This window comes from Rhipicephalus microplus, chromosome 1 (assembly GCF_043290135.1).
Source record: "Rhipicephalus microplus isolate Deutch F79 chromosome 1, USDA_Rmic, whole genome shotgun sequence".
Lineage (NCBI taxonomy): Eukaryota > Metazoa > Arthropoda > Arachnida > Ixodida > Ixodidae > Rhipicephalus > Rhipicephalus microplus.
The window spans coordinates 72,794,866-72,820,425 of NC_134700.1; the positions used below are offsets into that span (position 1 = coordinate 72,794,866).

At 47.7% G+C, this 25,560-nt stretch overlaps 1 protein-coding gene across 1 annotated transcript in view; it reads right to left on the reverse strand.

Moving 5' to 3' along the window:
* Positions 1–25,560, reverse strand: part of LOC119178392 (longicornsin) — a 52,461-nt gene that overhangs the window by 26,518 nt on the left and 383 nt on the right. Inside the window, exon 2 of the mRNA XM_037429597.2 lies at positions 22,376–22,417. Coding sequence (XP_037285494.2) covers positions 22,376–22,417 — 42 coding nt within the window. The remainder of the gene's footprint in view (positions 1–22,375; positions 22,418–25,560) is intronic.

The window sequence follows — 25,560 nt, forward strand, 5'->3', positions numbered from 1 at the left end:
GCATGTTCTCACATAACGAGTGACGTCGGTGGTAAGACGTGGCTAGTAGTACCGTTCTTGTATCCTCGCGAGCGTGCGAGAAACACCGAGGTGCCCTGCCGTCGGATCGTCGTGCAGGGCCTGCAGGAGTTCTGGTCGCAGAGCTGAAGGCACCACAAGGAGGTACTTAGCTCGAAGCGGTGAAAAGTTTTTCTTTTGTAGAAGACCGTTTCGTAGAAAGAACGACGCAAGTGCGCGCTTGAATACCTTCGGGACTTCGGCGGTCTTGCCTTCGAGGTATTCTATTAGGGCCTTAAGTTCCGGGTCGGCCCTCTGTCTTTCAGCGAAGTCGTCGGTAGTTATCGTTCCTAAGAAGTAGTCGTCATCCGGGTCATCGGGTAGCGGTTGGTCGACAGGCGCACGAGAGAGACAGTCGGCGTCGGAGTGTTTTTGCCGGACTTGTAAATGACAGTAATGTCACATTCTTGAAGTCTCAGGCTTCATCGTGCGAGGCGACCTGAAGGGTCCTTCAAGGTGGCTAGCCAACACAATGCGTGGTGGTCGCTCACAACTTTGAAGGGTCTGCCGTAGAGGTAGGGGCAAAATTTCGATGTAGCCCAGATGATGGCGAGGCACTCCTTTTCTGTTGTGGAATAATTTGCTTCTGCTTTGGATAGCGATCGGCTGGCGTAACTAATAACCCTTTCAAGTCCGTCAGCCCTCTGCACAAGAACGGCGCCAAGACGTACGCTGCTTGCGTCAGTATGTATTTCTGTCTCGGCGAATTCGTCGAAATGGGCAAGTAACGGAGGCGTCTGGAGGCGATGTTTAAGCTCCTGGAAAGCGTGTTCCGGCGCCGTTTCCCACTTAAACTCCACGTCGGCCTTGGTAAGAATAGTGAGAGGATCGGCGATGCGGGCGAAGTTTTTCACGAACCGCCTATAATAGGCACACAGGCCCAGAAATTGGCGCACGGCTTTCTTGTCTGTGGGCGGCGGGAAGTCGGCGATGGCGGCTGTTTTCCGTGGATCAGGACGAACTCCAGACTTGCTGATAACGTGCCCCAGAAACAAGAGCTCCTCATACGCAAATCTGCACTTTTCTGGCTTCAGTGTGAGTCCGGAAGTCTTGATGGCTTGAAGTACAGCTTCAAGGCGCCGAAGATGCTCGTCGAAACTCGAGGAAAACACGACGACGTCGTCCAAGTATACAAGGCAAGTCTGCCACTTCAATCCTGCCAGTACTGTATCCATAACGCGTTGAAAAGTTGCAGGCGCTGAGCAAAGGCCGAAGGGCATCACCTTAAACTCGAAGAGGCCGTCCGGTGTTATAAACGCTGTCTTCTCCCGGTCTCTTTCGTCGACTTCGATTTGCCAATAGCAAGTCTTGAGGTCCATTGACGAAAAGTACTTGGCGTTATGGAGCCGATCAAGTGCGTCGTCTATTCGTGGGAGAGGATACACGTACTTTCTTGTGATTTTGTTCAGGCGGTGATAATCGACGCAGAAACGTAGGGTCCCATCCTTTTTCTTCACTAACACCACGGGGGATGCCCATGGACTTTTGGACGGCTGGATAATGTCATCCCGCAGCATTTCATCAACTTGTCTCTTCATGGCATCACGTTCTCGCGTCGAAACCCTGTACGGACTCTGACGGAGTGGTCTGGCATTTTTTTCGGTTATGATGCGATGTTTCGTGATTGGGGTCTGCCGAATTTTCGATGACGACGAAAAGCAATCTTCGTATTGTAGGAGCAGGGCCTTGAGCTGTTCTTGCTTATCGTTCGGAAGTCTGGGATTGACGTCGAAAGCTTTGGGAGGGGCTTGGTTCTTCTGAGCAGGTTCCGCAGAATCGGCGAGTGGTGGCTTCGAGAATTTCTTCGATGTATGCGACCGTTGTTCCTTTGTTCACATGTTTGTACTCATTGCTGAAATTCGTGAGCATAACCGTTGCTTTGCCTCCCCGCAGCTCTGCAATTCCTCTTGCGACGCAAATATTTTGGGTGACCAACAGATGCTGACTGCCTTCAACGACGCCTTCCAAATCAGGTGATTTAGGAGCGCCGACTGAAATAATGACACTTGAGCGAGGCGGAATGGTGACTTGTTCTTCCAGCACATTCAAGGCATGGTGTTCTGACGGCGTGGGCGGTGGTAGTGCTTCTTCTGTGGATAACGTTATCGACTTTGTTTTTAGGTTGATGACAGCACCGTGGAGGCATAAGAAGTCCATGCCAAGGATGACATCTCTCAAGCAACGCTGTAGGACTACGAAGTCTGTAGGATAAATACGGCCGTTAATGGTGACTCTCGATGTGCAGATTCCTGCAGGCGTTACGAGATGGCCTCCGGCTGTGCGGATTTCAGGGCCTTTCCAAGCTGTCCTAACTTTCTTTAACTTTGCGGCGAACGACCCACTGATGACAGAATAGTCGGCTCCAGTATCGACGAGAGCAGTCACACTGTGGCCGTCGATAAGAACGTCGAGGTCGCTAGTTCGCCGTCTCGCATTACAGTTTGGGCGTGGCGTCGGGTCACGTCTGCGTCGGCTTGTTCCGCTGCTTCCATGTTGCGTCGTCAGGCCACCTTCGGTAAGTGAGCTTTCGCCGTCAGGGCTTTGCCTGGTTGGCGTTGTGTTCGGAAAGCTCCGTCGCGGCGTCGTCGTCGTCGGAGGATCTTCGGTAGTTCGTCGCACAGCAACCGCACCTCCACCGGTTGCTGCCCTCAGTTTCCCGGATACGGGCTAGGAGACCGGCCCCGCATTGGGCCAGAGTACTGCCGGTGGTGCGGTGACATGCGGCGGCTGGGCGACGGCGAACGCGAAGGGCTTCGTGGTGTCCACCGAGTTCCTGTCAGGTAGTCAGCGATGTCACGTGGTCGTTCTCCTGGCTGTGGACGCGGTGCATTGACGGCGAAGCCGCGCAGTCCCATCTGTCGGTACTGGCAACGGCGGTATGTGTGTCCGGCCTCGCGGCAATGGTAGCAGAGCGGGCGATGGTCAGCGGTGCGCCAGACGTCAGTCTTCCTCGGTGCACTGCACTGGCCCGCTGGGGAACGGTAGGACGTCGGTGGGGGTGGTGGCGGCGGTGGCGTCTGTCGACGGAAGTGCGATGGGGCGGCGTTTTGGCGTGGACGGGGAGGAGCGTTGTGGCGCAGTGCAGTGGTGTAGTTCATAGCTTCCGGCTCGGGCAGCGGTGCGTGGGGAATTTGAAGCGATTGCCGGACTTCTTCTCGCACAATGTCCGCGATCGAATCCACTTGAGGCTGCGCCGAAGGCAACAGTTTGCCCAGCTCTTCCCGCACGATCGCTCGGATCGTTTCACGCAGGTCGTCCGAGTCACTGGCTTGAGCAGCAGCGCATGCTGGAGTCAGGCGACGATTATACTGTCTGGTGCGCATGTCCAGGGTTTTTTCGATGGTGTTCGCCTCGGATACAAATTCTTGGACGGTGTTCAGTGGATTCCTCATTAGTCCCGCGAAGAGCTCCTGTTTGACCCCTCGCATGAGGAAACGAAGTTTCTTTTCCTCAGGCATGTCTGGGTCAGCGTGACGGAATAGGCGGGTCATCTCCTCTGTGAAAATTCCAACCTTTTCATTTGGTAGCTGAACCCGGGTCTCGAGTACAGAGCGGCCCTCTCTTTGCGAGCGACGCTCGCGAACGTTTGAAGAAATGCGCCGCAGAAGACATCCCACGTTCGGAGCGTGGACTCCCGATTGTCTAGCCAGGTCCTTGTGGTGTCTTCCAGGTAGAAGTACACACGACGGAGCTTTTCTTCGTGGTTCCAGTGGTTGAGGGCGGCCACGCGGTCATATGTTTCTAGCCAGGTTTCCGGGTCTTCAAACGATGAGCCATGGAACGTTGGTGGTTCCCTGGGTTGATGAATGACGATCGCGGGCTGGGACGCTCTGGTTGTCATTGTCGCTGCAGTCGAGGTCATGGTCTTGGTCTTCCGCGCCTTGTCTTGTAGAAGGCCGTACTCCGGTGGGAGACCTTTCTGTCGGCGGCTTGTTCGCTGCTCTTGGTTGGCGTCGGTGTCTTCTCCGCGACGGGGGCTGGGTTGACGGCTCGACGGGGGCGTCCGGTACATGAACGAAGCAGCACCTCCACCAGATGTCACGGGGTCGTGACGTGGCCGAAGACAGGAAACTTCGTGTTGGGATTTAACTGTTTATTTTGCGAACCTGTGCCCGGTAAAGGGAAAGTCTAATTACAGCAGCAGTCTTGCACAGATAGCAGTCTCGGACTGATAGCGGCGAACGCAGCGTCGGCCTTCGATCAACAACAAATGACAAGCGGCGAAGCGCGTCGGCATTTATACTCTTGCCGTCGAATGTTCTAGCGTTATCGCTGGCGGTGGTGTAGGTTCCAGAACAATCTGTACCGTTCGCAGAGTGGGCGTGATCTTATCGAAATGATCTACTACAGTCCGGAACCTTCTTGAAAACTGCAGGCGCGGTTTGCGCTGAGAATCGTGTGGTGTTTTGGGACGATAACAAAAACTTGGGAAATGGAACGTGGCAATATTAATAGGTCATACTGGTGTATGTATTAGTACGGATCTCGGAGAGAATCAAAATTCATTGTATGAAGTCATCTTGCATTTCGCATTTTCATTCATGCAGATGGAATTTTATCTTTGAAGGCCGGGTAAGCTTACACAGTCACCCTAACCCGGCCTTGCGAGAAATTTCAGAGACATATGTTTTAAATAGGACCGCACCTTTTTTAAGCCAATTAACTTTAGCTATCGCTACAAAAAAACTTGGCTTTATTATTCAACTGTAAACACGCTCCTCTGTTGTTAGTCTTTTTTTTCTCATAGTGACATGCGCAATGCACCCCTATTAAGTCTTATGTATGTTAGCACGTGCGATAACCTTTCAGTCGCGAGTGTGCGCTTCCGGTGTGTATATTTCTTACCTGGTCCTACCGTTTTCTTTTTGCGCTGCAGGCTTTATTACAACATGCAGTTGCAGCGTCAAGGGAAGTTCGTAGATGCATATGCTGTGAACGGCGTGCAGTGGTCGGTCAATGTATTGTATCACAAGAAGTTGCGCTTATTTCTAAAGTACTGTCTAGATATAACAGAACCATACAATATGCTCGCAAACAGCGTAAGAGGACATTGATTCCTAATGCATCCGTAAATTTATGGAGAATGCTCGCACCTTTTAGGCAATCAAGTTGTACTGTTTTTTATATATAGCGAAGGCGGACTGACGCTTAAAAATAATAATTAACTGACTCTTCTGAGTCACTCAGCTGGTTGAACAGGGGGACAAGTGCAAATTATAGACAGGTCATCGCACCCAAACACTGAAGTTGATGAGTGATTCACGCCGTAATATATCACACGCTGCCTAGCTCCCTTGATCTGGGAAGCAATGCACGGTGCAAACTGAAAGTTGGAACGTGAGGCCCACGCGCTCGTTGCGGCGGCTCCTGCTGCGTAGCAACTTTTCTCATAAGTGCTTGCGCGCCCGTTGGTGGTACTGGTGTGCTTGAAAAAGGTCTATTGCTTGCTCTTAAGCCAATTTGGGCTTCTAATCACACGGGGTTGTCATTGTGGTGACATTATGTGGTTTTAAAGAAGTGATCACACTCCAGACTTCAAATTTTAGAGCCTGCTCCCGCATCTTTCGCGCACAACTTAATACAGTCAAAAGCGCAGCGGCAGCCTTTTTTTGTATCGATATGTTTCATTCACGATCGCACCTAAACTGATGGATGAACATACAATAGTCAGATTATGTCGACCTCACTGCAACTCGGTACGAAATCATGTAACGCTGCATTCAGGGTGTTGCGACGATGTCATCCTAGTTCGGGACGGGGCCATTCAGCAAAGCTTCAACCGTTACCCGGGATTCGACAGTGCCAACCGCTGTGACTGCACACCTTTTGGTACAGATTGCGGAGAATCCACGGCATCTGACTGGTGTACGCTGGTAAACGCATACTGATGCTAACTAGAACTTGTTATTACTGAAGAACTAGCGCTTAGTATCGCGGTAGCGCGTTTCCCTCTCCACAACCGACTCCGAGGGAGACACTTGCCGCGTAGGCGCGTGCATGAGCGTGCCGACAGAAACGTGTTGTGAAGAATGGTCATTGCAGGATTGTAGAACAAAGGTGTTTGAGCGCATTCTCGTGTTCTGCCTTCAATCATACGTACTTTTCTGCGTCTCACCGGTAGCAATTTCGGTGGGCGATATGATTTAGGCAATAATGTCCATCAATTCAAGTCAGTGCTGAGTTTTAATTGTACAAAGTACACAACTACATATGTATTAAGCAAATCACATTATAAACATACATTTCCCTGCCAATATATGAATCGTTACAACACGAAAATAAAAAGTGTCTCTACAGGGATAATTGAAAGCTGATGTACATTGAACAGAGCTTCCAGAATGCCTATTAATGTTTGGAAACTGTAGCACCGTTCAGCGCAGATGCAACCACATTTTCACTTCCTAATACATCACCGCCCCGGCGATTCACGTGCACAACCCATGATCAAACAAACTCTTGTGGTAACTAGTAAAAAAGGTGAAAACATTATCAGAGAACGCAGTGCGACAGCCAGACGGTCATAGCTAATTCGAAGCAGAATTCGAGCTAAGGTCAGTTGCTGCAGTTATGCGAAGCCACCGCTGGGCAAGAGGGTATCGCAACGCGCGTCGTGTGTGTCGTGCGTGCCATGAAGCCCGGACGCAAATGTTTGTTCTCGGGGTGGGGAATACTTTTACAGCAAGGTGAGGCAGGTGTGGGTGGATGGTGGATGAATGCTGTGAGTGAGGCCTACGCTTCGGCTAAGGTTTCCACTACGTGGTGTGTTGAGGCGTCGCTTAAGTTTCACTTCGCCTATCGAAAACGCACCAAACAGTTCATGATGCACTACGTGACTTTGCCGATCCCAGACACCGACAACACCCCACCGAACAACCGTGGGAACAACTGCACTGTGAAAGGAAAGTGGTATATATAAAAACCGTGCTTGTAAAGCTTTATGGGTGTGCGACCACGGTGTGATTATTAGTGTGTCCGGCTTCTGTCGTTGCGGGCCGAGACGTCGTGGACTGGACTCCCGTCAACGGAACTTTTGTTCTTTGCCTAATTATAGAGCCCATTTTTTTCGACACCATTTTCGTGACGGAAATACGTCAATGAAGTCTTGGTGGGTCAAGGCATCAAATACTTTTCTGTTAAAAGCTGCTGATAATGACCCAGGAGTAATCGCGTGGTGACATACATACACGTACGTAAAACTGTAAGTGGTGTGAAATATGTCATCTAGTTTTAGATGACAAAAAAGTCTGAAGTCATAACTTGATTTAATACTTGTGTTGTTTTCTTGGTGCTGATTTATGTTTCTATTTGCTTGCCTCACTCAAGCCACCACGTCTTATGCTTCCTTCACAAGCGCTATAGGGAACGAGGACATACCGTGGCGCCATCTGCCGGAATCCTTCTGTGACGTATAAAACGACATAACGTGGTACCGACTGTGCGAAATGTTCGACAACGCCTGTGAGTCAGGCTGTTATTCCGTGACTGTTCTTGCTTCAAAAGCGTCACTTGCGTTTGTATTGGCAGCGAAACAATCTCGAGTGCTTGTCAACAAATATTTATAGCGAGCCGACGTACGGTCATCGCTGCACTTTGCACTTCTGACGAAGCGCGTGCGCGTGCCACCATGGACGCACAACGCGAAAAGACACTCTCGTAAAAGGTGAGTTGTTATGAAGATCACCTAGTAATCTGTAAATTGAAGCATTCTCACATTGCGCAAACAATTATGTTATTGAGGCTAGCACAATGGCGCGCACCTGTTTCGTGCTTTTGCGCGGAAAGCGCGTGGTCAAGAAGTAATGCTTTGTTTGGTCAGTGTGGACATCCGCGCACGATTCACGGCAGCACTTCACCCTAGCTTTCCGAGTGGTATCAAGTAGTCGAAGGGAAACGATGCTTTGGCATTGGTTAAGTTTTTTTTGTCGCAATGACATTACTCTTTACAACAACCGTGGTTTGTATGGCCTGCTACCTCCAAGAGAATCATTAGTGAACGATTATTTATAAGACATATGTTTCAACAAGTGGTATTTCTCCCGCATTTATTTTGCCTCCCTAATCCTCACTTTCACTAGACGAGCTTTTTTGCGCGGGTTGTATTGAGTGACGTGATATAACGCGCTAACGTTACAGTAATACCAGCTCACATCGTTTGCTCGACTATTAATTACAGTAACCGCGTCTTGTTTTTAGTCACCCCTCTACTCTCGAGCATGAACTAAATTATTTACCAGCACATTAACACGTCACGGCTGCTAACAGAAGAGACACCGAATATGCAACGCAAAATGACAGCATCAGGACAAAATCAATCTCGCCGCTTGAGCTGCAGACAGCTGGCAAAAGCCTGTCGGCCTGGCGTGAATAAACGTTTCAAATCCCCATGTGTATATTCCCGGAAAGTCCAACGTTGTACTCACCATATATGAACCCAAATGCACCCCACAAAATATTTTCGCGACAGTGCTTGCCGTAGACGCGAGAAGCAATGCCAGGTTGCTACCCCATTCTCAGCTCTAACGAACATGCATCCCGTTGCTTCTTGGTTTTAGTGTATGCGAGAAAACTCCCACCAGGGTGAGTAGTAGACACCGCATCATGCGTCGTTCCTTTAACCATAAAAGGGCCAAACAAAACGGTTGCTGCGAGTCCACAATTTAGGCATTGTTCTTTTCAGCCTGATGCAAATTAAGTCAATAAATTCCCATGCATACTGATCCGTGAAGTACATCGTCATGCATACCAAACATTTAAACTCCAATTCCAGACGCAAACTCTTTGCGGATGCACAGACGCTAAAAAAAGGGAGTTGCTGAATGAGCTGCACCCCTGAGGAGGAATGCTGAGTTGTTTTGCCTATTTCAGCTTTATCAGCAAGTGTATCGCTGCTGCGACATCGTGGAAGTGCTTATTTACATAAAGGCTCACTCGAATGCGAACTGACTCGGGGTTGAAAGCAAGCGATGTGCAATGACGACGGCATAGGCGAGTCACGTGATGTCGTTTACTATGTCACAGTGGTAGCAGCGCTGGCCTCTCCAGTAGCAATCCTCACTCCGAATAAGGATAGCAGGTGATGTGATGGGTAAAGTGAAACAAAATGTCACCATCCATTTTTCTGCCATGGAGGTGTATTCAAGCCATGTCGAGTGTTCCCCAGATATCTTCGTTACTTCTGCTTACATTCAGACTGCTAAGATCTACCTAGAGTATAATAAGTTTATTGCAATAATTAACTGAAGATAGTTGTGTACAGGAATATATATATATATATATATATATATATATATATATAAATATATATATATATATATTTATATAGGCGTAAAAACCTTATATGGTGAACAAATGTAGTGATAATTCAATTACATTCCTGTTCCACAGCGTCCCTAAAACGATAATGTGTGATCACAGTATCAGTATTTAACTATAATACAACTTATTCATTTCAAATCTTGTAGCAACACATATTTGAAAACGGCCTAAAAGGAGACGAATGTGTCAATTAGAATGAGCTTGCTGGTGGCTTTGCAAAATGTTTGATGTATTGTGCACTTGTGTTGCCAAATTCATGATGAGTGGTTCCAGTTGTTCATACTGGCCAACGAGCAGCTCCTCAAGCTGTGTTCGTAATGACAGTCACCATTGGTGGGCCGTGTGAAGGACGACCTATTGTCCTACACCTACTGACTAGCCCTAAGGAACACCTACCTGTGTTCGACTATAGAACTAGCCATTGTGCATACAGCACGTCATAGAGATTAACCAGCAATGGCTTATTGTGGGCTGGCAGTAGGACCTCAGCGTCGTCCGAAGAATGCACCTGCCGTTGGGCCAACAAGAGGACTTATTCGTGGACCAAAAATGCGGCCTACCAGGCGACGAACAGTAGGGCCTACACGTAGACCGAATGGGGCTCTTATCCTTGGTGCACCAATAGAACTCACCAGTGCTCCACTGGTAAGCGTATAAATTCTCTTCCAGGAGCCATAAATGCACCCCAAGATGGTCGCATAATAAGACGCAATTTTGACATAATTTGAGTTGCTATCAATGGGCGGACGATAGGACCTAATGCAGGTCTTGCAATACGGTGCGAACGAGGGCTGATAAGAGCCCCCTTCGGTAGTCGAACTACAGAAGCAACTGGAAATCCTTTTGGAGGATGGAGCCGTGAGCCTCCTGGTGGGCCAGCAACCGCAGCGACTAATGGTGAAACAAATGGGCTTAACCATGGGCCGATAATAGGACCAACAGATGGTCTTATAAAAGGACGTAAACGTGGGCCCATGGTAGTGCCAAATATTAGGCCTCCAGAAGGAGTTACAGGTGGCCCGACCAGCGGGCGCTATCGAGGGCCAGTAATACGGCCTATTCTAGGGACAATAGGGCCTACAGGTAGCCCTATATCAAATCGAGAATGCGGGTAAAGCACAGGGCCTATTGACGGGCCGGAAAGAGGAGCTATAGGTGGGCTAAGCAGTGAGTCACTAATAGGACGTATCGTCACACCAAGAGGACCAACGGGTAGACCAAAGGGAGTGCGTATTGGTGAATCAACAGGAGTAGCCACTGGTGGCAGAAGTAGGCGTAATCGTGGGCCAATAGTAGGGGTTACTGGCACACCAACAGGACCTCGAACTGGTCCTATAGGAAAGTGATAACGTGAGCGAACAAGAGGAGCTAAAGGTGACCCGATCAGTGAATTTAACTGTGGGCCAATATTAGGGCGTATTGGCACGCCAAGAGGACTCAAATGTAGTCCTACAGGAGGGCGGAAATGTGGGCCAACAATACGGCCGATCGGTTTCCCAGCAAGGGGAGCCACAGATGGCACGACGAGTGAGTTTATCCGTGGGCCAATAGCAGAAGGCATTGGCGCGTGAGCAGGGCCTACAGGCAATCGTATTGGAGAGTGGAAACGTGGACTAAGAACAGGGCCTATTGGTGGGCCAGTAAGGGGAGCCACAGGTGGCATGACGAATGAGTTTACCCGTGGGCCAATAACAGAAGGCATTGGCACGTGAGCGGGACCTACAGGTAATCTTGTTGGAGAGCGCGAACGTGGGCCAAGAATAGGGCCTATCAGTGGGACTGCAAGGGGAGCCACAGGCGGCACGACGAATGGGCGTACCCATGGACCAATAACAGGACGTATAGGCGCGTGAGCAGGGCCTACATGTAATCCTATGAGAGAGCGGAAACGTGGGCCAAAAATAAGGCCTTTCGGTGGGCCAGCAAAGGGAGCCACAGGTGGCCCGACGAACGTGCGTACCCGTGGGTCATTAACAAAAGGCATTGGCGCGTGAGCAAAGCCTACAGGTAGTCCTATCGGAGAGCGGAAAAGTGGGCCAAGAATAGGCCCTATCGGCGCGCCAGCAAGGCGAACCACAGGTGGCGCGACGAGTGGGCGTAACTGGGGGCCGATAACAGGGTGCATTTGCGCGTGAGCAGGGCCTACATTTAGTCCTATTGGAGAACGGAAACGTGGGCCAATAATAGGGCCTATTGGTGGGCCAGCAAGGGGAGCCACATGTCGCACAACGAGGGGGGGTAATCGTTGGGGTAATCGTAAGCGCGTTGGTCCATGAGCAGAGCCTACAGGTAGCCCTACTGGAGAGTGGTAATGTGGGCCAACAACATGTCCTATCCGTGGGACAGCAAGAGGAGCCGTAGGTGGCAGGACAAGTGGGCGTAACCGTAGACCATTAATAGGGCGCATTGGCGCATGAACAGGGTCTACCCGTAGTCCCATTTGAGGGTGGAAACGTGCGCCGACAAAAGGTCCTACCATTGGGGCAGCAAGAGAAGCCACAGGTGGCACAACAGATGGGCGTAATCGTGGGCGCATTGGCACGGGAACAGAGCCTACACGTAAAGCTATTCGAGGATGGAAGCGTGGGCCGAGAATAGGGCCTATTGGTGGGCCAGAAAGAGGAGGCACAGGTGGCCCGTTGAGTGGGCGTAATCGTGGGCCAATAATAGGGCGCATTGGCACGCGAATCGGGGCTACAGGTGGCCCTATTGAAGGGCGGAAACGGGGACCAACGATAGGTCCTGTCAGTGGCCCAGCGAAACGATCCACAGGGGGCAAGACAAGTGGGCGCAGCTGTGGACCAATAATACGGCGCCTTGACGCGCGAAGAAAGCCTACAGGTAGTCCTATTGGAGGGTGGAAATGTGGGCCAACAACAGAGCCTATCGGTGAGCCAACAAGAGGAGCCACAGGGGGCCCGCCTAATGAACGTAACCGCGGGTTAGTAATAGGGTGTATCGTTGCACCAACAGGACCTATAGGTAGTCCTACGGGAGGGCGGAAACGCCGGCCTGCAACAAGGCGTATTGGTGGGCTAGCAAGAGCAGCCACAGGTCGCCCGACTAATGGACTTAACCGTGGGCCAATATTAGGGCGTATTGGTGCACCAACAAGACCCGCAGGTAGCCCTACCGGAGGGCGATAACGAGGCCCCACAATAGGGCCTATTGGTATGCCGGCAAGAGCAGTCACAGGTGGCGCGACCAGTGGCCGTAACCGGTGTATTGGCGGGCCAAGATGACCAACAAGTAGCCCTCGATGAGAGAGCAATCTTGGGCCAACAAGAGGGCCGAATGGCAGGCCAACAACAGGAGCCATAGGTGGAGCGACCAGTGGGTGCAACGATGGACCAATAACGGGGCGTATCGGTGGGTGAACAGGACTTAACATTAGTCCCAGACGAGGGTGCAAATTTGAACCATATGCTGAGCTTACAGGTATGCGTGCCGCAGGAGCAATAGGTAGTCTTGCGATGGAGTGAAAGACTGTACCAAAGCTAGGGACAACAGGAGATACGGGTTGTCCCAGAAGAGGGCTTAACTGTGGGCGTATTTGTTGGATAGCACCAATCGGGTGGCGAAAAGCGGGCGCCGTACGCAGTCTGGCGTAACGCTTCAACTGCAGGCCGTCTATAAGCTTTAAGGGTGGTATTAGTGCAGGGCCAGGCATGAAGCTGACCATGGGTCCCATTTGTGGGCCCACAACAGGCCCCGCCGATATCCGCAAAAGAGGGTTGAAGAAATCCCTGGTCATTGGTCTTATAGGTGACCGTGGTGTGGCTCCAATAACTGACCCAACAACAGGTTGCATTCGCGGGACGATATCCGCGACTGGTGGGCCGACATAATGCCTCACAGCTTGTCGTGACAGATACAATAACTGTGGTCTAACCATAGCACCTAGAGGTGGTATAATCTGTGACCGGATAATGGCTCCTACTGGTGGCACTATTGCCGGTGCTGGCGGGTGGCTTACTAGCGTGCCCAAAGGTGGGCGCATGGCAGGTGCAACAAGTGGTCCTATTACAGGCTGTGAACTTGGGCCTAAAAGAGCCACGGTTGATGGGCGGACTACCAGTCCTCTTCGCGAGCTCACAACAGCTCCAACGGGCGGTCTTACAGAAGGCCCTAATTGGGGAAGTACTGGAGGCGCTGCCAGTGACGTGACAGCTGGCCCGGCAAGGGGATCGTGTACAGGCCCCATAGGTGGGACAACTGCTCCTACCGGATAGCCGACCGGTGGTACCACGAGTCTGACTTGACGGACTAATCTGGACCGCATGATACCCGCAGAACCTTGTACGGGAATACCCGTCTCGCATATGCAGCTGTCTCCTTTGCAGTATCCCTTGGTCCCCGGTCTTATCCGAGAGCAACGCAACCGGCACAGCATCAGGTTCCCTTTGACGCAGCCGAAGTCACGTCCTGCACATGGTGTTGCCGGCACATGGGGCGCTGTGAGCGTGGTTGTTTCTGCACGGCGTTTTACGAAGAATAGACACCGATGACTGCGGGAGCTGCAATGTACGCAGCAATATCACCAGAGTTGCAAAATAATTCAAGTAGCACCCTGCGTCTTAATTGCACGTTGAAATCAGCCAAAAAAGCGCTGATATTTAGGAAAAGAATTCGGAAATTTAGATCGCTCTTTACAATGTGCGCCGTTGTATTTGATGCCTGGTATTGTTACTTGGTGAACAGTGTCTTCAATGCCTTTCTATAAAGCGTCATTCAAGGTGCACCGACACGAATTTTATATAATTTTGGCTTGTTGCTCTAAATAAAAGCACCCGCACCAAAAACCCTTCCTAGGAATGGTAGGACCAGAGAATGCCTCGAATGTCTGAATACCTCTACTTTAGGAAAGCACTTTCGGTTTCGTTATATCTAGGCAGCGGCTTTTTGTGTAGTCATAGCTGACGTCACGGAAAAGTAGTAACTACACTAGCTGATCTGTTATCTGCTCGAAATGCACGCAAAAAATTATGGTCCTGCGACCCCGGAATTGATATCTGTGTTTTAGGCTGCATACAGGACGCATAATTTACAAAAATTGATCGAACTGTGTTAACTCGCCAGGAAAATGCTCCTTGCGACGTGGCTGGCTTGCAGATGCTTAGTGATAAAAAAAGTAAAATCGAAGTAAGATAAGTTATACCTGGTCTTAGTCCGGCTGGTCAAGAGCGTTAACGCTGCTCACAATAAAACAAAAACGTTTCCTTTGCAATATTCAGCAACGTGATGTCTGTATTCATTTAAAACCTTTGCGAAAGCGACACCACATTGACAGGCAAACTTTGTTGCATTTTTTGGCATCTGGTTTTTTTCACAATTGTCGAAAATAGGTTGCTCTTCACGCACGTCGAAGTTCCCAGAGTCCTGTAATGCTTTTATGGTCACCAAACTCCAGCCTCAGTTTCATATGGAGCCAGCGCCCGCTGCTGGAGGCGTGACTGTGCAGAAAGGGCATGTGAACGATGCTGCCGCTGCGGATGTGAGTGGGACAGCCTCGTTATTCCAACATCCTGACCATTCTCTTCAATTGCACGTTACTATTTTGAACACGCAACAGGTTTCCGAGTGCCTAAGCACGTCGTAATTCTTTAGATGTGCACCTGGACCAAAATAATAGTCACTCGAGACATGCACCTTGAGGTAGTTTCTGTCTAAAATGTACTGAAATTCGGGGTAGCAACGACAGGCCATACAGCTCAATTGTGACCATGTCTGGAATTCGGGGCAGGCAGAGGCAGCCGCCAAATATCAGGTGGGCCAGATTGCCTAATGTCGTCGCCTTCCGCAATATAAACAAACTTCATCATTGTTTTTCAAGACACGTCTCCTCTTCGATGTTTGACGAGCCGTAACAATCACGACTATAAAGTACGGTGTATTGGATGACCTCAGATTTACTTTTGATCACCGGAGGCCACTAACCAAGTGTGAACGCACCAGCTTTATTAAAAACGAAGGTGTATAAGCCGACTATAAAAACTATGTGCACAATGCGTACAAAAACTATTACCATCATAAACACGCACACACTGTCTTCAATTCCTTAGCAGTGAAAATGTTAAGCTGTCGGTAAGTTGTGCCTCTATACGCCAAACTCATCAGGCATGTATGCGCCACAAGAATTGGGAAAACCTCACTACCGAGTACAGGAGATGGGACTGTCAAACAAAACTAAGCTCTGTGAAGTGGAGCACCTTGAAAAAGAGAGAAAGATGGAGAAATAAAATCGAACAAGAGATAGGGCAAGAAAAAGAGAGACGAAATTGTTATATAAAAATAGTTTTAAATGAAGAAGCTTGCATTAAGCCGCAAAAGCCTAGAAACAGCAAAGCTGAACAATTTTGAAATCTACGTCAACAGCCAATAACCTAGAAAGAACCTCACAACTAAAGCACAAAAACAGTTTATATGCATGAAAAGTAGCACAACTAAGAAACTAGCAGCTATCCATAAGTAGCTGCTTGTCTCTTAGCTGTGCTATTCGTCATGCTAGGTGAGCAACGTGATGCGCTATAGAAGCAATCTAGCATCACTTAGCTGAAAGACCAGCACCTACCTGGAAACAGCCTAGCATAGGTATAGCCTGGAAACAAACTAGAAGTAACCTAAAAACAATTTAGCATCACCTGGCTAAACCTTCGAACTACCTACAAGCAACCAGATTAAGCTTAAGGATCTTCCAGCTTTGCTGCTTCAAGCCATGGGAGGCTTAATGCAAGCTTAGGCATTTTTTTTCGCCACGAGTGGAATGCGGTCGCGTGGCCTGCCGAGCAGCGTTAGTTTCAATACTTCAATCAGTTTCACTTTTTAATAACTGCCTCAAATAAATGCCACTCACATGCATAATTATCTATTATATCCACTTGTAAAAAGTGGCAAACTGCTAGACTGTTGCACCTACTTTGATGCACAAGAAAGCGCCGATTATTGGTTAAGCAGAGTGGCAGATTGTCGCCCAGCGTAGCAGTCGATGCTTCCTGGATGTGAGCGTGAAAAGACAAGAATGAAGGGAATAAAGAACACCCACACTGGCGATCAACTAGCCTGTATCGCTACTCTCGGCAGCTGTTTCATTTTCTGTTAATTGATGTTAAGTCATTACTCAAAAAGGCTGATACAGTAGAGTGGCGTCGTCTGATGATAAAGAACGTAGAAGCCTCCTGAGCCGAATTTTGCGTGCAGTCCTGAGCAAGATTTAGATGAAATAAAGTAGAGAGGAAACTCGTCCCTATATATTTTTGTTGCTACTGTTAGCATAGCACCAAGGCGACTCATGTGTTAGGACATGCACAGTTGAAACTGCCCTGTGATTAGGCAAGTAATTGAGCAAGCGGTTTGACACCACGCGGTGCTCTAGCTTGTCGGCTTCTGTCCCCCCCCCCCCAAAAAAAAAAAAAAAACGCACGTCGAGCTCTCCCTATAGCGTGCGTCATAATCCTGGAATAGTTTTGGCCATTGAGCCCTACAATTTACAATCACGCGAGTCCAGATATTTGTTTTTATAACCCAATGATATATTTTAATAGGCTGCAGATGGTTAAAATGGTATATGCTTAAGATTGACTTAATCGAAATAATAACACAACAATTTCATATTTCAGTCAAAAGAAAAATAAAGCGTGTTGAAGCAAGAGCAACACACAACAAGCACAAAATTCTGTTTTTTTTTTAAAATAAGAGAAGGGAAGACAGATAGGAAAATCCTCATGTAACGAGTACTTTTGTTGAAAGCACGTCACTGACAAAAGAAACAGAATTAGGAACAAGGCTTCATCGTGAATTCAACACGTTTCAAGGTCACAATGTCGAAATTCGAATAGCAGGCGATGACGATGTCCGATTTATCAAAGTGCTTCGTGCATACACGTGGGCACTTTGATTCAGAGTTGTAAGGACCACTTCGCAGCAGCGGTGGGCCCCACTTCAAATCTCGCACAGCTTCTTGGTGCTCGATGAACGAAATCAGGCCTGTGGTTGTTCTCTTATAAAAGGAACCACCCGCCGGGCCGCAATACGTCTGCGGCATTTTAGTTGTGCTCCCGTACTTCGGCTGGCAATGAAGTGCCAGTATACGCTGTCACATACTAGCACTTCATTGAGAAAAACAGAAAGCACCACAACCATTCGTTCGTGTCGCACCTTCCAAGTGTTCCTGCATGCAAAAGGTGGCTTAGTGGTGGCTCGCTGGGGCAGCTTTGGGCAGCATGAAGCTCCCCATGGCGTGACGGCGGAGTTAGGTGACCAGAAAAGTATTGAACTTTGGAGTTTCACAACCTCAGGATGTATTAGCGCGACATATGTATGAACGGACTATGACGTTAAAAAACGGATGGGCGCATCGTCTGTGTCGTGAACCCTTCTATTGTGGTCGCACTAATACGTGTTGTGCCGAAATAATCTCTATATTTACAACATACTGGCACAAGTGTATGCATGATGAGCAGCTGTCATCTGAGTACAGGGTACTTTGCTAAATGTCGGTAATATTGCATTATAATTTAGCTCCTACCAGGGCTCGTCCATTTAGTCGTCTGACATTCAGAGAACCACACTATTCCGCGCATTGCGTGGTGTGCGACTGTGGTCCTTTGTTCACCGAAATGAAGGTACTGGGCCACAGTGGACAAACAGTGTACCGAACTTTTGGAATGTTTTGCATTAAAAGAAAGGCGCAGATTGTGCTAGCCAACCGTCGGTATGTCAGGAAGTGTTCTGCTGCTCTCGACATCGGCTTTACAGTGCTTCCGCATTTTTGAGGGCCACACACCACGAGTAGGCACCATCATCGCTGATATGTGATTGGTTGATGGTCAGCGCGCCGATTTTCTCGCTCTAAGCATGGTTGAGTACGGCAGCGCATGAACGTGGCTACGTGTTTTTGTTTCATAGTTTGCAGGCTTTCTCTAAACACCAGAAAAAAATGACCACGCAGCATGCACTATGTCAAAAAACATTGATTCGGTAGTTTAGGAATGCCCTCTACCACGTAAAAAACACGCTTGGTCTCAAAATGAATATGTAAAACTTTTCATGATTACCCTAACTTATTTAGCATGGTTGAGTAATACACTAACGAGTGACTAATGAGAGCAAACTATTGGTTCCTGGTATCATTCAGGTTTAGTTAACCATTTTTCTTGTATTTATTTATTTGAAGTTATGTGAATTGATTGTGATTCAATGAAGAATGTTCGTTGGTCCTCCAAACACAGATCTTTATGCCGTGGGACAGTTTGACTTGAGAACTGGGTTGGCTGGGCCACTTCGCCGGCTTGGTGGACAGCCCAGAGTTGCCCTGCCAAGACCGATCTGCGGATTGCCACCTTCCATCTGGCAGAGGTGAAGTTAGCTTGTCTGACCCAGTGCCAGAGCATGTGGCCTAGTGAAGCTAATGACAATATCAGTGGTTTCCTAAAACCACCATATCACTATTAGAGACGCCTTAATGAAAGGCTCCGGAAATTTTGACCACCGTCCACTGACTTCGCACTGTACACGGGCCTCTTTCATTTTGCCTCCATCCAGATGCGACCGCCTCTTACGGGATCAAACCCCTGACCTTTGAATTTGCAACCGAGCACCGTAGCCACTGTTACACCGAGGCGGACGCCTAGTGAAGCTTCTTTCTCTCATTTTGGACGAATATTACCCTGGTCTAGTCAAGGGTTATACCTGATTATTAACATTTTCAAGCTAGCATGCGTCTTCGTTTCAAGTAGTCTTAAAGAGACAGTAGAGAGGAAGAATGACTAAGCTCAGATTGACAAGCTGCACACTGAAAACCGTGATGACGTTTGAATATCACAAATTTATTATTAGCGAAAAATATCAAGGTTGAAGATTCATTCCTAAACTTCGCGCGGGATATCTACGTGGAACGCGAAAAAAAAACAAAATGTCTTCTTCGTATTTATACGACATTGGTTCGATGAAAGTTTCTCGAACTTTGTATGTTGAGTCTATGACGTCCACATATGAAAATTTACTTCATATTTACCGATTAAAAGTTACTTAGGGCCCAGTTGACGCCTCCAAAACCTATGACGGCATTGTATTTGGAGCGCGAATTTCAAGGTGGCGCCTCCATCCGCATTTTCCTTTTTCGCGTTTTATCGCTTACCAAGCGTCGCCTTTGGTGAGAATGCTGTTTTCGGGATTGGGAAAATGTAGCTTATTAATACGCAAAAATCGTTTTCTCTTCAGCGGCCCTTGATAGCGTGAATTGAGAGCCTAGCGCGACCTTTGTGACATGCACGGAGACGCTCTTGCATAGATAGAATTGATAAGTCAGCTCAATATATCTTGTCGTATTTTCTACGTTATACCCTTCGGCGCTCCAACCATGACCAGGATATGGGGCACCTGCACGTAGCGACATCTTTCGTTAGCCACGGTGGTGGCCGGCCATGACTGAGTGATAAGTAGGCGAGTTGCGAGTCAGCACCTGTTTGTGCTTCTTGTTTTGTTTGTTCACGTGCCGTGCGTGCTGATTCAGAATGAAAGCCTGCCAACTTGCTCACGTTTCTATTCTTAATTATGTTTAATGCTCGCCTAGAGCTGGTGGTGTGTCTAGTCACTTAAAATGTCAATAGCATCGTGGAAAGCCGCACCCGAGATTGAATCCTGCAGCAAAAAAAAAAAATGTCTAGGGTATATTTTTGTTTCTTCTAGCTAACGCTAACAGAACGTTAGGCGAATGGTTCTAACGCTGCCTTTAAAACAAACGTCATTGTCATTGTCTTGAGTCTTTGGTTGACATCATCACTCCGGGAAATGAAGACAACGTAGAACGAACGCGGAAAGTCTTCGAACCCGTTAGTACACATACTAACATTCACAGTTAGAACTATTTTAAGAATTACACAACCCGGCGATTCTTCGATTCACGACGAAGTGAACGGGCATCTCGAGCATCTCGAGACCCTCTTGTGCTTTTCAGTTTCGTTTGTTCATTGCAATCGATCTTACGCAAACCACGCGGTATTTCCAAGGCGAGTATCTTAGATCTCCCTGTTTTATTGAATACGTATAAGCGGCAATCGCAAGACTCTACTCACTGACGGCAACCGAGCAGCCCGGAAAGGTTGGACGGTGGAACGCACCCAGCCAAGGCCTAGAGAATTGTGTGGTAGGCCAAAAGGCGTCTGTAGCGCTAGATGAGCCACGACTAGCACGAAATTAGACGTGGCTTGCGGGGCATGGAATCTAGCTAGGCACACATACACTTTCGCCTTCAAGCCGCCATATAGCAAAGTTTATGAAGAACCGCTGTTTATTCGTGATAGAAATAAGATTTCGGATTATATCATTAAGGTTTCCGCAACTACTTTTATGCGCACACACACGAACATAGCAAAATACGCATACAGATCAGTAGCACAGCTACGAGGGAGAAAGTGATAATGAAGGAAAGAACTCAATTTGTTTCCATGAATGATGAGCACGAAGAGAAACAAGCCTGTGTCTGATGCACGTATGTCAATAGTAGACTTGCATAAAATGTGTTCAGCTTGACGTATTACACTAGCTAACTGCAACATGTGCTTCAGCGTTGCTTTGTTATTAATAAGCTTGGCTAGTGGAACAGCCTGACATTCTCTAATAGTAATTTTGCACGTGTTCGATCATTAGAATTAATCAAATACTTCCAGGGAGTAGTGCTGTTATAGCTTATAGGGGTGGGACCACACTATGTCAGTCGCGTGTACACGTAAGCTGTTTTACGAATATTCACACAGCTTGTGGTCTGCCTCCTATATGTAGAGACATATGCATGTACCGCGTGAAGCTTCATAAAATGTGCAATGAGAGTACTACAAGAAGCAAGTAGAGTTAACTTGAACAGATATTATGAGCGCAAAAATTGAACATCTGAAAGCCAAAATGTGAAGCCCAACGGAAACAACAACTTTAACTAAATTGCCCCGTGCGCATACAGGCTTGCCAGAAACACTCCTCTGTTCACGTGGAAGAACCTGCAAGTGATTCTCAGCTGGAAACTGCATCTACTCGCACGAAGTGCCATTCGTTGTGAGCCTTCTTGCAGTCAGTCAAGGGTCTGACCCAATCATTTATGGTAAGAGTGAAAAATTCGCGCAAGCGTTAATCAATGCCGACCAAAGGGAAATGTGAAGACTGCAGTGTGGGGCCAACATTTTACAGCTTGGTCAGCGTCCATAAAAATTTTAATAAGTTTGGTATGACCTATCGTAGACGATGCTTTTACATGCCGATGTAGTGCACTGGGTCTGTCCCTTTAATTTATGCTTTGGAATACACAGTTAAAATGAGCGAGGGAACGACACGTTAGAACACGTTGATTTATGCTCCACTGCAGTGTTACGCAATGCAGCTGCCTATGTTTGGCCGTATACATAGTGCTCAATCTTAACACACCACGTTTGAAAATTTGGATGCCTTTCGGAAAGTATTTTTGTTTGGGCTAGCTGTTTCATAGCACTCATATTGAAAGGACAGCGCAACGACACGAGGAAAGAAAGACAGAGGGGTTCTTTGCCTCTTTGTCTCTTTGCCTCTTTGCCTCTTTGCGCTCTTTGCCTTGGAGTGTTTCTTTCCTCATGTCATTGTGCTGCCCTTTCAAAATGAGTTTTGGAAAGCGCAGCGCTTGTTATAGCTGCTCGCACTGTGCAGGGATGTTTTCGGAACGAGTAGCTTCGCTTTGCTGCAGGAACGTTTGAGGCCCGTTTCTAAATAGTATGCCCGAAGCGGCGCTCACAATCAGATCTCGAAATTTGCAGCGAAACTCAGCCGACGTGCTGTGTGAAAATGGAGCTGCCGGTCCAACATCTTCATAACAGTTACAAGGCTCCTTCCGGGAATATTCTGCTGCATTTAAAAAATCTTTAACCGAATGAGAACATGCTCATATAGAAGTTAGCGAACATGCAGCGTGCAAGCTCGATCTTCATGGTTTGCGTCACGGCGAAGATTGCTAAGCAACTGAAAGAAAAGCTTATATCCGGCTTACGTGATCGGGAATGCGCCTTTTCCGCTTCAGATGCCAGGGAACCTGCAAGGACAAGAATAAGAGGATCCTAGAGCTCCGCCTTTGGGAATTGAACGCGATAGGAATAGCCTGTTCCTAATGCGTACTACAAACACTTGGTGCATGAAACCTTTTCCAACTTGCTATGCACCCACTTTGTGACCGTAAGAGAATAGGCGAAGTAGCGTGTGTGCTTTTTGTAGTGGGTGACCGGCTTTAAAGCTTAAAAGCCTCAGGATAATCGCATGTTCTGCCAACTGATGGCAATGGGCGCTTGCACCACATATTATTACCGCAATATATTACGTTGCGCTGTGAAGCACGTATCCGGAATGCGTGTGTTTGTAAAGCATGAAATCTTCTTTAACTTCATATCCAAGCAGAGGAAGTTTTTTTAACTGCACTCACAAGCATACCGCGTGGCTGTTCCCAGAAGTACAAGCCACTTTGGAACAGAGTCGAAAGTCTATAGAACACTACGCACATTGGCTGCTGCTTCTTGGAAAACAGACTTAGTCGAGTGAGGTGTCTCAGCATGTCTGTCAATCACGGAACTCGTTCATAAAGAATAAAGGCACAATAACATAATAAATCGTATGGTGCATTATTGTTGATGGTCTTCTTGAACGGTAGGAACCCAACACCACAAACTGCAGAGGAAATTCTTTTCTGATGTGTTTTTTAAGAATGTCCCAGAAATTACACGCATCACGGCAATGAATAAAACAATGCTAGATTGCTTCAAGAGTGAATTGGACTTCTGGACATGTGTGATTGTTTACCAAATTTTTGAAGGTTCGCTGGACTTTACGACTCGCGCATGTGTGCATGCAAGCTTAATTTTCAAACGATGAAATGTATACTTCTTTGCGACAACCTTTGATTGCAATATTTCTACGCATTAAAGAAAAAAGCAGACACGTAGACGTGGAGTAGAACAACCGCTTGTCACGCGGACTACCCGGGTTCGATCTCCACTCGGACCGAAACGACCCTCGTTTGGTTGCCTCTATCACCAAGGTTTTTTGTTTTATTTGCGTCGTTCTTGATTTGTGGGGCCCGCCTTTGATGAGGACTTTTCGCTCACAACAATCGTCGATGCCGACACCACCGGCGGAATTTCTGCGAAACGTGCTCTTTAATAGTTTCGCGTTAAAAAAAAAACTGGTACTACTTTGACCAATCTAGATGCCGAACCACCAGCCGACGAAGAAAGGAACAGAGAGCGCGCCCGTTCTAGGCTACGCAAAGTAATGTGGCAATTAAGCTAGCATTGATTTTTGCTAAGATTGCCACAAAGACGACTCAGACAACATTGAGCCTATTGGGCGTTGCATAGTGCAAAGGTGTGGCTTTAAAGCAAGAATTGAAACAGTGGTGAACACAAGCAGATGAGAGCAGGATGCTTTGTTTCACGTTATGTTGAGAACCCAGGCGTGCGATGCTGCTAAGGGCTCCCGCCCTCTTCCTTAAGGCGTAAATCACACCTATCATTGATGAAAGCCCTGAAAAGGATGGGCTTCATCCTGAGGACCGCCGGACGTCTCCGTTCAACTCCGTAAGAAAGTCGTGCCAGATGCTACCTGCTGAAAGCGTAAGAAGGTTCTGTCGCTACAATGCGAATATACTAGGTATAATGAAAAATTAAACGTTAGTTTCTAAATAAGAATATTTGTATGCACCTAATAGAGTGAGTCATACAAAATATACCACAATTATAGATAACACTGTATGCAGGGCTGGTTGGGTTATTTTGTGGTGGTCCTCTCTAACAAACATGAGTGGTTGCGCATATAAGAGAAATTGCGACTTTGCTAAAAGGTAACTACAAATACAAGTTACCTGCGAACACGGGATGTTCCTTTCAAGGAGCTATTTACAAGCTTAAGAACAGCCTGACAAGCACGTCGCATGGAAGGTGAGAACATGAAAGACCGGTACTCTTTCGCACCCCTCACATAACTTCCAATGCAGATTCTGCGTGAAGTATATTTAGGGCCACTGAACAACGGATATTCTCTCTTGCGTTTTCTCTGTTGCGCGATATTCTGACTGGCATTTCCCGCCATAGTGCCATACTTCGTGATGCCAATAGATTCTTCACCTTACGTCTGTATGAAATAAGCTCTCGAGTGGTGCATTTACTAGAGATATCTGTTATGAATTGTCTCCTGCCCCACTTTGTCATGCAGTCGTATGCCTGTTCTGCCTTGTATCGCATGACTACCGGTCACGGTAAACAAATTTCGCTTCGTTTTCTGTTTTTGTGACAGCGCAAGTGGAGGTAGCAGTGTGAGGTCGAAAAGTGCAAACTCCTGACTTGCCCAACGCTTAGCGCTCTCATTCCACGTGTTTTATGAAGGCATAAGTGTACAGGAGTAGAAAAGAGTAGTGATGACAAGAAAGACACCATTGTCTCCCCTTTGAACTCGGTATGAATCAGGGGTCCTTTAAGTCGCGTATGGTTAGCATCTTAAGCCGTTACGCCAGCTGGGCTTCAACCCGCTTGTGCAGACGTACTGAAGCTGGCAGTGGAGAAAAAGTGGTCATATCAGTTGGCCCGAATTTGCACAAAATTGTGGGCTTGAAAGGGCACTCGAACTTCGCTTATTTTTTAAAACTCACTCTCTACATGCTCACTATGTTTGTTAGCTAACAAGGGGAAAGTATGGTCCTAAAGGTCAAATGTGTATGCGGCACTATATTAGAAGCACTATATAGGGGTTCAACACACGAAGCCTTGAAGAAGGCATTGCGGAGTTCATTCTGACCACCGTATTCCAGAACGTTCCTTCACTCAATGCTTCACCTTGACTTGAAAAAGTCGATGGGAGCGCCGTCTCTATGGAGGCCAAGTCACTGCATATCGGCAATATTCTGCAGCGATTCTTGACAAGCACAGCGCCAATTTCAGTCGAGCAGTGGCGCAGTGCTCAACTCAGTCGAGTGAAGGACAGAATTCGAGTCGAGCAGTGTTTCTGAATACGGGGGTAAGTGTTCCTGAGTTACGCAATTTTAGACTTTTTTTCTACCTGGCGACTTCATTTGCTATTGAAATACTTGTATTACATGTTGCAGCTGGTAGTCGTACTTCTTAGTGTAATATACAAATCTATTTTGGCTTCATATAGCTAAGTTATCTACCTTCATATATCTTATTGTTGCGT